Consider the following 16,811-nt stretch of genomic DNA (forward strand, 5'->3'; position numbering starts at 1 on the left):
CATTTTAGAAATATTTTTGGTTTATTTTTATCATGTTTCAATAAATCAGTGTAATTTATCAAAATCAACCGGTAGAAGTGAATCATCAAGGATGCATTTTAATGCACAATAGAACGTAATTTTCTTATAATTCATTACTTCATCACACTACCAACTTCTTATGAATGTGCTGTCTTGGTTTATAACTCTGGTGCTTGAGGGAATGAACTATATTATAGGATGCAGATGGTGGAATAATAACCGGAGAAAACCTCAGAATTAAATTGCACTTAATCCAGCCCATTTGCGCGTTGCGTGTGCGATTTCACCAAATCTACATGCGCCTAGACTTAATGACTTTGCACTTATGGCATAGCACTGCGCTTAATGCTAGCACTCTTAAAATAGGACCCAACATGTTTGAACTACCCCTTTAACTAACAACTGCTTCAAAGAGTTTTTTTTTACTTGTGATCTCAATTTAACCAATCCTGGATTGAAATGACTGCTCCATCTAATTCTAAGGTGAAAGAGAAGAGGCAGAGCTACATTCAGATATTCAGTTACAAATTAACTTTATCTCAAAATGACATGCTAAAGACACACCTACCTACAGCCTTTGCACAACCTGCTTTCCATTTCCTTAATATTGGAAATGGCTGACAAAAATGTACCTGTCCATGATAAAATGTGACATCTGAGAAGAAAAGCCACCGCTTTGACACACAGTATTCTTTTTTTTATCCCCTTTTCTCCCAATTTGGAATGCCCAATTCCCACTACTTAGTAGGTCCTCATGGTGATGCGGTTACTCACCTTAATCCGGGTGGGGGAGGACAAGTCACAGTTGCCTCCGCTTCTGAGACAGTCAATCCGCGCATCTTATCACATGGCTCGTTGTGCATGACACTGCGGAGACTCCGCATGTGGAGGCTCATGCTACTCTCCACGATCCACACACAATTTACCACACGCCCCATTGAGAGTGAGAACCACTAATTGCGACCACGAGGAGGTTACCCCATGTGACTGTACCCTCCCTAGCAACCGGGCCAATTTGGTTGTTTAGGAGACCTGGCTGGAGTCACTCAGCACACCCTGGATTCGAACTCGCGACTCCAGGGGTGGTAGTCAGCGTCAATACTCGCTGAGCTACCCAGGTCCCGACACACAGTATTTTTAATAACTGCAAGCCAAATCTCAGGTAAGTTCACCTCTGTTTGACTCTCAATATAACACTTTTGTACTATTCGCTGATGGTTCCATTCACCACTGCGTATTTATATGTTTTGTAAACTCTGGTTTGTAATGCAACAAAAAGCATAAGTGTAATCACTATGGTACAGATCTTCAGCTTAGAGTCTAAAGTGAGCCTAAGCAGCAATATACTTCTCCTTTCCAGGTTGCTAGTTTACTGTTTAATGATCACACATTCCCACCTCATGCTACTTTAAATTCTGTTGTCACCACAACAAGCCAATACATAGGAGAGGTAAGGTGGAGTATTATGGGAATCATGATAACCGCACCAAGGCTACTTACTAAATGGACAGAAAAGATTGTCTAATATGTTACAGAAAGATTTGAAAAGGTAGGCATACACCAACTCCTACTATATTGTTGTTGTTGTGCATTGCACTGCAATGATGCTCATTCTAAAAAAATTACATTTTAACAAAAGTTTTTCTTTCCTTAGAGACTTAATGCGATAACTATTTTAATCTTAATCTGAAATATAACTTCTACACACAAAAAATGGTTTTAAGCAGAATGGTTTTCAGCTTTCCAGAGACCACCTCTCACCGTACCAACTCACAGAGGTTGCCAAACTACAACAAGAATTCGCAGATGTGTTTTCCCCTCTACCGGGTCGCACGAACCTCATCCAGCACCACATCGAGACCGAGCCGGGGGTGGTGGTACGTAGCCGTCCCTACCGATTGCCCGAACATAAAAAAGTCCAGGAAGAATTGGATGCAATGCTCGATATGGGAGTAATAGAGGAATCCCACAGCGACTGGTACAGCCTGGTTGTTCTGGTTCCTAAGAGCGACGGGACTGTACGGTTCTGTGTGGATTATGGAAAAGTCAACACGTGTCTAAATTTGATGCATACCCAATGCCTCGTATTGATGAGTTGCTCGATCAGTTAGGCACTGCTCGATTTTTCTCGACACTGGATTTGACAAAGGGTTATTGACAGATCCCCTTGACACCAATTTCCTGTGAAAAAACGGCCTTCTCCACACCGTTCAGATTACACCAATTTGTGACACTTCTGTTCGGTTTGTTTGGGGCTCCAGCCATGTTTCAGTGTCTCATGGACCGAATCCTCAGCCTTCGGCTTACGCTGCTTCCTATTTGGATGACATCATCATTTATAGCAATGATTGGCAGTGGCATATGCAGCATCCGAGGGCGATTCTGAGGTCGCTGCGACAGGCGGGGCTCACAGCAAATCCTAAGAAGTGCGCGATTGGGCGGGTGGAGGTACGGTATCTGGGGTTCCACTTGGGTCATGGGCAGGTGCGTCCCCAAATTGACAAGATGGCGGCAATTGCAACCTGCCTGAGGCCCAAGACCAAAAAGGGGGTGAGACAGTTCCTGGGGCTGGCTGGCTATTATAGGAGATTTGTGCCTAACTGTTCGGACGTCACCAGCCAGCTGACTGATCTCACTAAAAAGGGAGCTCCAGACCCGGTCCAGTGGACGGAGCAGTGCCAACAGGTATTTATGCAGGTTAAAGCCGCACTTTGCGGGGGACCGCTTTTACATGGACCTAATTTCTAATTACGCTTCAGACAGGGGGCTGGGGGCCGTGCTCTCGCAGGTGGTGGAGGGGGAGGAGCACCCAGTGCTGTACATAAGCCGCAAGTTCTCCTTGAGGGAAACAAAGTACAGCACCATGAAAAAGGAGTGTCTGGCCATCAAGTGGGCAGTCCTCACTCTCCGTTACTACCTGCTGGGGCAGGCCTTCACCCTCTGCTCAGATCATGTCCCACTCCAATGGCTCCACCGCATGAAGGATACCAACACGCGGATCACCCGGTGGTATCTGGCTCTCCAGCCCTTTAAATTCAAGGTGGTCCACAGACCAGGGGCGCAGATGGCTGTCGCCGACTTCCTTTCTAGAAATGGGGGGGAGTGGTAGACAGGCCAGATGGCTCCCCGGCCTGAGTCCGGCGGTGGGGATATGTGGAAGCGGGGGTGTGGTCGAGCATCCGTCCAGAGAGAGAGAAAACAGTAAGGGTTCTTCACCTGAGCTAGATAATGTCTAACACCTGTCTCTAATTCCAGTGAGCATGGGGAGAGCGGCATATAAGCGGCCACGCCACCAGCGGAGAAGGAGAGAGAGTCAGAGATCAAGAGTCCTGCTGAGTAGCTGAGGAGTGATTGTGAAGCTAATGAGTTATTGTGAAGCTGTAAGCCCAGAAAAGTTGACCATTAAAAAGCCTTACCTGTGACTGGAGAAACCAGGTTCCCTGTGTCCTCCTTCCCTCCTCTTGTGAAGTCCGTTATATATAAAAACAAAAATAATCGAATCTGTAATTTATTTATCTGGAAAGTAGCTGTGTTATAAGCGGGATAATGTACAGTCAATGGTCATCATCCCTTATCGTACGGCACTGTTTCACAATTTACTGTTTTCATTGCAATGTGCCTTGTACATGCTGTTGTGGTTTAGAGTAGAGTGTGTGCTGAGCCTTTTGTTGTGTTGTTGAGTGTATCAGCATGTTGCTAAAATTATTTCCAATTCATTTTTGGTGATACTGTATAATCTTGAATCTAGAACGTTCTCACATATTTGATTATCAATACAGTAGTATAACATAAGAAAGTCAGATAACTTTACATAGTTGCTTTCTGAACATTATATTAATAATAATAATAATAATAATGAAATACATTTTTAAAATGAAAAATTACAATTTAAATTTAAACAAACAATTAAATAAAATAATAATAATAATAATAATAATAATAATAATAAAATATATTTAATTAAATTTTTCCTGTAAATTTTTCTTTTTAAAAACAATATGATTTCTGCAGGAAGTGGGCAAACATGGGGTCTGCTGCATGTGCAGTATGTGTGCTGCTATGTTTTTGGATCTCAGGATCATGCCATACACTCCAGACTGTGGGCCCATGTACAGTCAACAGAGAGATGGTGAGGAAAAACAATGCACACTCTAGCCTCTTTTGTTCCCTGAGCCAGAGTAAGTGTGGCTACATCAGGAGTATCCTGTTTGCAGGCACTTGTTTCCTGTTTTTGCTGAAAGAGGTTTACCCAGTCTGTTAGAGGTTTCATGTTTATCTCATGAGAAAAATGTTTTTTGTTTGTTTCTCATTTGAAACCACAACTACTCTCTTTATAATCTGCCTTCTATGGAACTAGGAAAAAAAAAAAAAAAAAAAAATATATATATATATATATATATATATATATGTGTGTGTGTGTGTGTGTGTGTGTGTGTGTATATATATATATATATATATATATATATATATATATATATTGTGTGAATGCATGCAATCATTTTAAAAGGATAGTTCACACAAAAATTAAAATTCTATCATCATTTACTCACCCTCATGTTGTTACAAACCTGTATGACCTTCCTTCATCCATGGACCACAAAAGGAGATGTTACGCACTCAGTCTCCATTCACTTTCATTGTGTTGAGATCCAGTACAACCTCTTTTTCAGGTTCCATGGAAGAAATAAATACTGGTTTGGAACAACATGAGGGTGAGTAAATAATTACAGAATATTAATTTTTTTGAGAACTACCTTAAGTAACTTAAGTCCTTACCTTCATAGGTTCATATAACGTTCAGCAGATTTTTCTTTGTAACTGTCTTAAATCATTATGGGCTTATTATTAGATAGTGTAGTTTTATCAACTGGTGATTCTTTCCAGTTTCTTAATTCATTTATAAATCTCTGTTCAGGTTGTGTTTGACTGCAGTAGAAAAAAGCTGTCAATAGTACCACAACATATCTGGATGAATGTGACAAATTTGGACCTTTCTGACAATCTTCTTGATCTAAACCACACTGACAGCTTCAAGCAGCTGAACATCTTCAACCACTTGATCACACTAAATCTATCAGGCAACTACGTCCCCCTACTGTTAAAAGACCATCTCTACAGCCTCTCTTCTCTCAAAATACTGGACCTTAGTAGGTGCAAGCTGGAAGCAGTGGAGGCAAGCGCTCTCATTAGCCTTCCCAGTTTACAGATGCTCTTCTTGGGGGAAAAGAGCTACAAGGCCCCCTGTCCAGTGCACTTGGAGACCTGAGACTGAATGACCTGTATAACAGACAAACAGTGGGAGAGGGATTAATGATAATCAGAAAAACAGAGGGCATGGTTCAGGATGACCACAAAGGTAGTATGAATACCTTAAATGCTGTCTTTTTTATACTGTATTTTACTTGTCACTTCTTTTGTAGATCACCATCAACTTTTATCTATGTTAATTCTATTTACAGTATATGCAATGAAATGAGCTACTTGAGTGCAACTTAAAAAAATCGTTCACCCAAAAATGAAGCCTCTGTCATAATTTACTCACCCTCATGTCGTTCAAAACCCATATGACTTTATTTCTTATGTGAAAAGCAAAACAATGTTTTACTGAATATCCTGGTCCGTTTATTCACATGAGAACTTGCATTGTGTGCCCTAAAACAACACAAGTTCTCTCGTGAACACGCAAGATACTGTGAACGAGTGCATCATGCAAAAATCACTTGAAAATTATTACAATTTCAGATTGTTTCTCACCAAAACCTATCATATGTCATCTAAAGACTTGGAATATGACACACGAGAGCAGTCAATTACTTTTATGATACTTTTGGGTCCTTTTTTAAGCATTAAAGGGAGACACTATCAACTGCCATTATCGAATAGATGGACCGAGATATTAATTTCATTCAAAATAACAAACAAACAAACACAATCAGCATAAGAAAGTCATACTGGTTTGAAATGACATCAAGGTGAGTACATTTTGACAAAACTTTTATTTTGGGGTGAACTATTCCTTTAAAACAAGACATTTATTTCAATTTGAGCTAAAAACAATTGGATGTACAATGTAACTTAATTTTTTTTCTTTTTTTTTCAGAACGAGGCAGGATATTTTAGGAATGTCAGTCCTGAAGCCTTCCTTCGTAAACTACTGGCAGCTACTGACCCAGAAACACACATTACACATTCTACTGTCACAGCAAATACAACTAATAGTCAGTGTTTTTATATTTACATACTGTATACAGTATATATCTGAAACCTTTTCTTCATTAATGTAATGTAGATTATTACCTGTGATTTGTACTACAATTCTAAAGCCAAACATTTATGATCTTGCATACAGCTAATACTCTAACTAGTTTCAATAACAATGTTTTCAGACACTCTGACAGACAATGATCCAAAAAAACTCTTCAGACAGCTGGAAGGCCCTTGTGGCTGTCCTGGTGTCAGCTATCTGACTTTCAATTCTTATTGCTGTGGTCGCCAAGTGCAAGCTCATACACAAGTATCTGGCAAGCTACAGACACTCCAGGCTTAATGATGTAGATGCCACAAGTCATTGTGATCCTGCAAATTTTGAAGTGGGCTTCTCTATAAATGGGGGGCCAGGGACCCACGCAGCTGCACCTACTGATGACACTGAGGAAGATGACGATGGGTTTATTGAAGATAACTATATTCAAGCGAGCGAGAGTGAGAGAGCTGCAAGAGCAGCAGAACTGAATGATGATGATGATGATGAACAGGAGGAGATTGAATTTACTATTGGCTAAATCTATTTTAACTATTAAATCACATTAAATCTAATGTTGTAAAATCTTATTCAGTAACACTTTATAAAAACTTTCCTTAAGGATACACTACCAAACACACCTAACATCACAGACAATGGCAAAAACATATCAGTAGCTCATGTACATTAAAGGGATAGTTCACACAAAAATCTCTCATCATTTAATCACCCTCATGCCATCCCAGATGTGTATGACTATCTTTCATATGCTGAACACAAATGAAGATTTTAAGAAGAATATTTCAGCTCTGTAGGTCCATACAAGTGAATGGGTTGAAGCTCCAAAATGCACACAAAGGCAGCATAAAAGTAATCTATAAGACTCCAGTAGATAAATCTATATCTTCAGAAGCAGTTTGATAGGTGTTGATGGGAAACAGATCAATATTTAAATTGTTTTGTTTTTTTCACTATAAATTCTCCTCCCTGCCGAGTAGTTGGCTATATGCATGAAGAATCTGAATCGCCAAAAACAAAAGAAGAAGAATGTGAAAGTGAAAGCAAAAGTGGAGATTGATAGTAAAAAAGGACTTAAATATTGATCTGTTTCACACCTATCATATCACTTCTGAAGACATGCATTTAATCACTAAAGTCATATGGAATACTTTAATGATGCCTTTAAATGCTTTTGGAGCTTCAAAATTTTGGTATCCATTCACTTGCAAGGTATGGACCAACAGAGCTGAAAGATTCTTATAAAAATCTTTGTTTGTGTTCAGCAGAGGAAAGAAATTCATACTGGGAATGCATGAAGGTGAGTACAGTAAATGAATTATTTTTTGGTGAACTGTCCCTTTAATACAGGCAATACATATGAAACATTTATGAATCAAAGTTTAATGACATTTGACAGCACATGAAATAATGATCTGTATTATATAACACAATAGTAATGTTATTATCTAACAATATTAGGGTTCCCACCATTTTTGACCAATGAAATTCAATGACTTATCATTACCTTTCCAGGCGTTTGTGTTTACTTGTTACGTTTTTTTGTTTTTTTTAAATCATTTTGATTTATACTGATTTGCTAATGAATCATTCAGACCGATTTGTGAACTGTTTTGACCAATTCATTGACAAGAACTGACTCACAAATCAGACACCACTGTGGCTAGAACATTTTCCAGCTAGCAGATGAGATATTTTTAGGGCAGAGAAAAACTAGAAAAATATATGTTCACTAAAGACATTCTCATGAGTTTTAGGATTTTGTCAATTTCCATGACTTTTTCACTATTTTAAAATTCCCTGGTATTTCCTAGTTTTCCATGACTGTGGGAACCCTGTAATATGGACTGATGTTAATTAATTTTACAGTGCTACTGTTTTTTTTCCCAAATGAAATTTTAATAATCATTAAGTTTAAAGATATGTCTTTCTTGTTTTTCTATTTTACTTATCTTAGTTGCACACTTTTACTTGTGTCCTCAACCACCTACGTGATGCATTTTGTATGTTTTCCTCCATTTCTAACTTAAATGCCATTTTATTGACCAAAATTTTTTTATCGACCAACTCTGCAAAGGTGAGCAAATATGTACAAATACTTCTAGGATGAAATCTACTTTAAGTTTTACACATAATGCCACTATGACAACACTGTAGTGGTCTTTGAAGAACGGAACAATCCAGTGGCCTATGTCACAAAGCAGGATTAAGCAGTTAGCAAGATAAATTTAAACTTAGTTTAAGCAAACTCTGAATTCGCGGTACCAGTAAAGTGGATAAGCTTTCATCGGGATTCCGTGCCATAGTAACATATGCTAATCGGCTAACCTGTTCCGGGACAGGTTATGTTCCCGAAAAGAGTTCTCATACTACATTTATCCATTTGGCAGACACTTTTATCCAAAGTGACTTACAGTGCCCTTATTACAGGGACATTCCCCCTGGAGCAACCTGGAGTTAAGTGCCTTGCTCAAGCACACAGTGGTGGTGGCTGTGGGGATTGAACTAAAAACCTTTTGCTTACCAGTTCAGTGCTTTAGTCCACTACGCCACCACCACCACCTTTTAATTGGTCATACTGGACCAATCAGCGGTGAGCAAAGTGACAGTCACTTCCCCCAGTATCTCTAACTCCAATTTAAAGTGCACTTCAATGAGACAATTTTAAAAATTTACAAAATAAGCTATTTATGATCATTATTTATTGCAAGAAATATATTTTTGGCAGTCTTGCATTTGTTTAATGACACTTTCATTTTTTCCCCAATCATTTTCCCACAATGACCATAAAATATGTATGAATAAATAAACCTAAATAATTATATAATTTCAAGTAAGTTATTAATACATTATCAATAACGATCGAAGGACTTTAAAATATAAAAACTGAATCACTCCACATTATACTGTAAATATATCAGAAAAGTGTGAATGCCACCCAAATCCCTTCTTATTAAGATTTGCTGGCAGAGATGCCATGAACATACAGTATTTCACTTAAAGTTCAATAAAAGCACACTAGCACACCAAATATGTCTTTATTAGTGCATACCATGTACTCATTTTCCAGTTGCTCACATTTGTATTATTTGATCGTGTATTAATGTCTAATAGTATTAAATGATATTAAAGTTAGTAATTTAAATTAATATTAAAGCTTTTAATTTAATTTTTTTAAATGTATTAATATTTTAAATCAAGATATTAAACTTTTACAATTACAAGCCCGGACGAGCTTGTTGTGGACATATATAAAGTTACTTTCACATCGATATATTATCTATTTTAATATTTTCATCACATTCACATTTTTGTTCGTGCTCTAACAGCAGCTGCACCAATGTTTCTTCTTGCTGTGTAAATGCCTTTAAATTCTTTATCATTGACTAGTGATCCTCTGTGATGTGTGAATATATTAGAATGATTCATGATTTCATAGTGATTATTCGTGTTGTGTAAATGTGATTTGATCAGATTTTTTTAACGTCCTCTTGTGCTGATTTATAACTGTTTAAATTCTTATAATTTATCATAATTTTCTTAAACATCTTAAGTGAAGTAAATCTCGCTGACTCTCTCGCGAGATGTGACTCGCGCTGTCTCGCACGTGATTGGCTGTTCGCTTCATTCACGTGAACGCGCACGTGAACTAATAATCATAACTTCAAGATCAAGCTCTGAATTGATAGAAAGTTGGTAACGAGTGTCTTGATACCACTTAACCCTAGTGAAGCCTGATTGGATTTTGTGAGTTTTGTCAAACTACATCAATCCAGGAATCCAAATTTGTTCAGCTTTGTGATACATGGCAGAGAACTGTCAAATAGTCAATAATAATTTAATCCAGCTATCCATGCACGAACAGAGCACGTTTCCTTTCAAGCTACACAGCCACATTTTAATGCTTCTATCAGGAGCAGAATCTTAAGTATTACTACAACATTGACAAACAATGTTAAAAGCCTTTTAACATTTATTCAACTGTTCATTGAATAAGTCACACAACACATGATTTTGCTCATTTTTATTTCTAGTAACTATAATGTACAATTAGCACTACACACTACATATTAGTTGCTTTCTTTATAGGACAGGTAACTTACTTTAAATGTACCATAAACTAGCACACATCCTAACTTGATTTTTTAATTATTACTTTTTTAAATTACTGAAATTACGTATTTTCTTTAAACATTTTCATCAGGGCTGCATAACTGATTACATTTGTGGCATTTCAGTGGAACTAGTACTTCAACCTCCCTTAAATTTCCTTTCCCTACATTACAGAATTGCTCTTTTGCAAGAACTCTGATGAACTTGAAGGTAGACTTTGCTCACTGTGACAACTTTCGGCAAGCCTTTTTTAAATGCTTCCCAAGACTACCACATCGACTGAAAGTCTTCCCACATAAAGGGCAGCGGTACGGCTTCTCTCCAGTATGCACTCTTTCATGCACTGTAAGGCCTGATGACTGAGCAAAACTCTTTTCGCAGTATAAACATTTGTAGGGTTTTTCTCCAGTGTGGATTCTTTCATGCACTTTCAATTCAGCAGATCTCTTAAAGGCTTTCCCACACTCAGAACACTCATAGTCTTTCTCATCAATATGTGTTTTCTGATGGTCTTTTAAACCGTTCAACCATACAAAACTCTTTCCACAAAAAGAACACAAGTAAGGTTTCTCATTTGTATGAATCCTCATGTGTGTCCTTAGTTGTATTGCCAAAAGAAAATTCTTACCGCACTGATCACAGTGAAACGGCCTTTCTCCAGAGTGAGCGAGCACATGATTTTTTAGATTGTTTGCCTCTGCAAATCTCCTGCCACACTGAGGACATTCGTGAGATTTCTCTCCAGAATGTGTTTTCATATGGCATTTTAAGGTGCTGTGATGTGCGAAACTCTTTCCACACAACATGCATGCAAAAGGCCTCTCTCCAGTGTGAATTTTTGCATGTTCCTTAAGAACACATTTTTGTTTGAAACACTTTCCACACTGAGGGCATGAAAAAGGCCTGTCTACAGAGTGACTTTTTATGTGCCTCTTAAGTTCTGTTAAATTTGGAAAACACTTTCCACACTGAGGGCAGATGAAAGGCCTCTCACCAGTGTGAGTTCTAACGTGCCTCCTTAGGCCTCCTGAATTTGTGAAACTCTTATCACACTGAGAGCAAGTAAAAGGCCTCTCACCAGTATGAATTCTAAAGTGTTCTTTAAGACCTCCTTTACATGTGAAACTCTTTCCACACTGAGGGCATATGTAAGGCCTCTCTCCTGTGTGAATTTTCATGTGAGTCATAAAGTGTCCTATACGTGCAAAACTCTTTTCACACTGAGGGCAGGGAAAATTTTTGGGCTCTGCTCTTTTCTGTGAGAAATTCTTTTCAGTCTCTGAGCAACTGAAGGATTTTCCTCCAGTTGTGACATTATGGGGGTCCTGATGTTCCTCCTCCGATTCATTCAGTTCTTGACTTTCATCCTCCACTTCATTCTGTTCTTGGCTTTCCCCCTCCGCTTTGGTCAGTTCTTGACTTTTGTCTTTTGCTTCCATCTGGTCTAAAATGAGCACACATATATATATATATATGTCAACACTCAATTTAAGTACAACAATGACTAAAAACTTAAACAAGAAATAAATGAGCCCAAATTTAATGCCAGAAAGAAAGAGCTCAAGAATGATGTTTTTTTTTTTTTTTTTTTATCCAAGTGATATTTGATTTGCTAAATGTTAATGCAACCAGCTTCGGTAATTAACTGCCAGACTGTTTCTCTGCAACCATTTAAGTATAATACAAAAATGGACACCAACCTTTTTTGTTCCACGGTATTTTTATTCTTCACTTTCCATCTTTACAGTCGTATAGCACACAGATTTCATTTGTTTCTTTCTTGTTTGGAAACGTGCCTTAGTGACGTTAAAATGGCTTCAATTGGAAAGAAATATCAAAATCACCCTGTTATTCATGTTAGAATGCGCTTAACTCTGAAAGGACATCATAACAATCATAAATGTAACACCATTTACGAAAGATCAACAATCAGCACGTCACATGGAGGATTACAGCAATACATTAGCTAATTCTACATTCGTTTCACAGTACAAACGTACTATTATCATGTTGTTGTAAAAGCGTTAAGACACTCTTGAGCGTTATATTTATACACCACAAATGTAAGATCGCTCAAAAATACAAACCTTTTCCCAGCCGTAGTACAACAGCCTGAAAAAGCGAGGCGCAGCCCTTATGACGTCACTGTCTGGCGCTCTGTACGCGACACGTCTCGTGTCTAGAGAAACATTGAAGTAATTTATTTGAAAGAGGTATGTTGAAACGGCGCTATTAACTTCAATACCAGTAATGGAAGAAACTAAGATTTCGGAAACATCGAATAAATAAACATCGAAGCGCTCGAAACGCCGCACAATGCGGACACCTGCTGGTCACAGGCGTGTAATTACAATGACAAGACTCAAGTCAAAAGAAGCAATGCTTGGAAATTTCTGCCATATTTTTCATTCGGAGGCGTCAACTTCCTGAAACAAAGTTTTACAGAATATGTATACCTCTATGTATAAGTGAGACTTTTATGATTACATATTAGTGTTATATTTATACACCTACTGTTTTAAGTTACCTATTGTCCGTGTAAAACCTGTAGAATGTATTGTGTAATATTTATTCTTCTAATTCTGTCATTTTCTTGTAAATTGGTGTGTAGTGTGTAAATTGCGTTTCTTGTTTATGTAGACTAACCTATAGGCTAATGTTTTATTTGTGTACTCTTTTGTGTAGCAGTCTCTGTTTTTTTTTGTTTTTTGTTTTTTGCTTCAGTATCTATTACAGACAGTATAAAATAATAAAGGTAAAAATGTGTAATCGAAATGTTAAATGGATAGTTCACCCATAAATGAAAATTCTCTCATCATTTACTCATCTTCATGCCATTCCAGATGTGTATGACCTTTCTTTTGCAGAAGAAAAACAAAGATTTTTCGGAGAATACTGTATATCTGTTCTGTATATATCTGTTCTGTAGGTCAATTGAATTAAAAAATCTTTGAAGCTCCAAAAAGCACAAAGGCAGCATAAAAGTAATCCAAATGACTGTAGTGGATAAATCCATGTCTTCAGATGCGATATGATAGGTGTGGGTGAGAAACATCAGTATTTAAGTCCTTTTTTACTATTATCTCCACTTTCACTTTGATGTTCTTCTTCTTTTGTTTTTGGAAATTTACATTCTTCGTGCATATTGCCAACTACTGGTCGGGGCTGGTCAAAGGTGGAGATTAATAGTAAAAAAGGACTTAAAGGTGCTGTAAGTGATTTTTTCATGGAAGATATGCAAAAAAATGTCCTACTCCCTTAAAGATATTAATGAAACAAGTGTCCTGAGATATCTCACCGGTCTCTGTGACAGCTGTAGATTTTGTAAACCGCAAACAAAAGTGTGGCTGCGGACTGTGGACATTGATGCTTTTCACTTGTCAATCATTTTGCTCGTTCTCATAGTGCTGAATTTGAAGCGGAAAAATTGAGGCTATGATTTATTATGTTTGTCAGTTGAGGGCGCTATTGTGCCTCTATTGAATTTGACAGCTACATGAACAAACAATGCAGCTCTTTTTCTCGGTTTTGGTCTCAAAATTACCTTTGGAGGGCAGGGATTTGGAATGAGAGGCGTGGCTAATTCAATGGCTCAGTCACTTGAAAGCTCCATAACGTTTACAGCACCTTTAAATATTAATCTGGTTCTCACTGAAGCCCAGGGGCACACAACAACGATGGGGCCCAGCTCTCAGCGTCTGCCACCCCATTGTCCCCAACCATGTTCGCGGGAGGAGCGCATCTAAACGCTTTCAGTTGTTGACATGGAGACGGTGCGCAACCAACGGTGCACAACAGTGTAGATCGCTTCGCTGATTGTGATGGAAGCGTATGTGAGAGTCCCTAAACTCGGTGTGCGGACAGTTAGTGAGCTCGCGCTGAAGTCTCGTGAAACTTGCAATGTAGACTGCGTCTTGTTTATGATGACAGCGTTCCCGATTTGACGCGTCGCAAGCAACAGTGTAGATGGGGTGATTGTGAGCACAGCAACAGCTCAAACGAAACCGGTTAGACGCCTCAAACCCTTAAGAAACGCGTTTTAAGGATGGAGAAGGTCTTTCCTGATTTCATTTAATTCAACTTTATTAAAAATCACAAAACTTCGATATCCGCCAGTCACTCATTTACATACTACAGCTTTGATCAGGATGGCAGCGTCCGCGATCTTCATCCTAGATCTGAAAGGCAAGGTAAGAAGAGTGCGTACACCTGTCGTTGGAGGAATAAAGGTCATACTATTTCTTTTTTCTCATGATAGACATTATGCCTTTATATGAAGCCTTTACACATGTGATCAAGACCAGTTGCAAAAGTAAATTGCACGGGTTACCTCAGATCATAACTCAGTTTTTTGAAACAACTAATTTAAATGCTATGATGTGATGTCATATGATGTCAAAATGGCAAGAAGATGGATAAACTGTCGTATTCACTCTCGTGAAGTTAACAGCACTTTACATTACAGTGTACAGTTTATACATATTCCATGTTACTTCAAATAAGTGCTATAGGAATAACAATAACAAACTGTATTTACAAGTTGCTCCTCAGTACTATGATAGATATCAAAGTACCCTGGTGTAACCACTGATACCATCATTGTACCATGCTACTGTCATGGTAGGCTAACTTTAAAGGGATATTAACATGTTGTTCATTAATATTATTAGACTGCTTAGTTACTCATTAAATATCATTGAAGGTTTTTATGGATATTGTGTGCAAGTTTTTCTTATTTCTGGAAAACTTTCCATGTAATCACATTTTACTGCATGAACACTGTATTGTGCAATGTTTCCAAGAATAAAAAATATTATAGTTGTAGCCAATATTTTTTAAGTTTCATTGTTGCTTTTTATGTACATTGTACTGCATTTAGGATCCTCCCAAAAGCAATCTTTAGGGTTACTGCACGATAATAAAAAAGCAATAGATCAGGGGTTTCAAACTTTTCCCAAATATAATTTAATTTTCTCCCAGAAAATATAAAGGCATATAATATAAAGGCAGCTCTATATTTTCATACATGTTTTTATTTTGTGAGAAAAACAGTAAGTGTTATATTTTAAAAGATAGTATGATTGTGAAACTAAATTATTGGCTTTTACATGGTCATTGCACTAAAACCAAAATAAATTATTAAAATATTATCTGCAAAATATTATCAAAAATATTTAAGTTTACAGCATATCTTTTTTTCTTATCATCTTATTTTCACTATTAATGTTTGTATAAAAAACATTTTCAATCAAATTAAAATGTACATGTATAACTCTTTCACAACAAATATTGTCCCAAAGCCACTGAGAATATGGCCTTACAACCCACTGTGAACAAGCTAAAGATGACAGCTAAAGGTTTATGAAATATTTTTTTTTGTTTTAATCACAAACCTATATGCTGATTTACATTATATTTCTCTCAGAGGATGCAACATTACACTGTTTAAAAAAAAAAAACTAAAAAAAAAAAAAAAAAAACTAGCAGCTGTCATTGCCAGAATACTATGTAAAAAACACAGTAAAAATGTAAGCAACTTTACAAAATGACCTGTAAATTTTACGGTATATTTTAAGGTGCTGTACCGTCGTTTATATTATTAAATGATAAACTTAATATATTAACCTTCTGAAACTGTAAAAATCTGCTTTTCACTTTATAATGTATTGTAAATCAACGTAGTAATTACAGAAGGGCACATGATGACATGAAGTTCATCAATAGTGGCCCTCCAGGAGCAATGACCTATAAAAATGTAGAGACAGTGCACAGTGTCACTCACACAAACACTTAACACCATCAGTGTAACACGTGAAATTAAAATTACGCAATAAACATTAACTAAACTATATAAAATATAACACAGAACACCCCAAAGTACATAACTGATATTCAAAATAAGGAGAAACATAACTATTTCCATAAAATATAATGAAATGTTATGGGTCTCGCAGGGAATTCTTGGAATAAACAATAATTTACCATAAAAAGTACATGTACTCTCTTGTTAAACATAATATACATTTTTACTGTTAATTATATGGGGAAATCATACTTTTTACATCTATAAAATGTAATTTTTACAACATTTTACTGTAAAACTAAAGTATTGCCTTTTTAAATATATGTGGCGATCGGGGCAGGGCCGAGCGACGCTGGGCAGAGTGAGGTCGGGGGAGATGAGTGGAGAATGAGTTCCATCTGTGCTCCACACCTGTCCCGGGTTTCGTTACCACTGTGGCAGACCTCTGCCATTCTACTGAATGAGGAAGCGGGGACCGGTTGAACACTCCAACGTAAGCCATTTATTCACACTTTTCAGTGTACAAACATGATCGGCTTTGCAGCCGCTGACACACACACACAACATTGCTTTTCAGCCTGCTGTCTCTCACACACACATTTGGCTTTGTGCGTC

The 16,811-nt window shown here is 37.4% G+C and overlaps 1 protein-coding gene and 2 pseudogenes across 1 annotated transcript; 2 read left to right on the forward strand and 1 right to left on the reverse strand.

Moving 5' to 3' along the window:
• Positions 1-4,620: 4,620 nt before the first annotated feature.
• Positions 4,621-6,888, forward strand: LOC127449466 (leucine-rich repeat-containing protein 4B-like; annotated as a pseudogene).
• Positions 6,889-10,289: 3,401 nt separating this feature from the next.
• On the reverse strand, positions 10,290-12,743 carry LOC127449457 (gastrula zinc finger protein XlCGF57.1-like). The gene is made up of 3 exons (XM_051712884.1): positions 12,481-12,743; positions 12,094-12,208; positions 10,290-11,837 (listed from the first exon to the last, which is right to left on the reverse strand). The coding sequence occupies exon 3, from the start codon at positions 11,830-11,832 to the stop codon at positions 10,615-10,617; it is 1,218 nt and encodes a 405-aa protein (XP_051568844.1). The 5' UTR covers positions 11,833-11,837; positions 12,094-12,208; positions 12,481-12,743; the 3' UTR covers positions 10,290-10,614.
• Positions 12,744-14,047: 1,304 nt separating this feature from the next.
• LOC127448782 (AP-1 complex subunit mu-2-like) overlaps positions 14,048-16,811 on the forward strand; it is a 31,228-nt pseudogene continuing 28,464 nt past the window's right edge.

This window comes from Myxocyprinus asiaticus, chromosome 12 (assembly GCF_019703515.2).
Source record: "Myxocyprinus asiaticus isolate MX2 ecotype Aquarium Trade chromosome 12, UBuf_Myxa_2, whole genome shotgun sequence".
In the NCBI taxonomy this organism is placed as follows: domain Eukaryota; kingdom Metazoa; phylum Chordata; class Actinopteri; order Cypriniformes; family Catostomidae; genus Myxocyprinus; species Myxocyprinus asiaticus.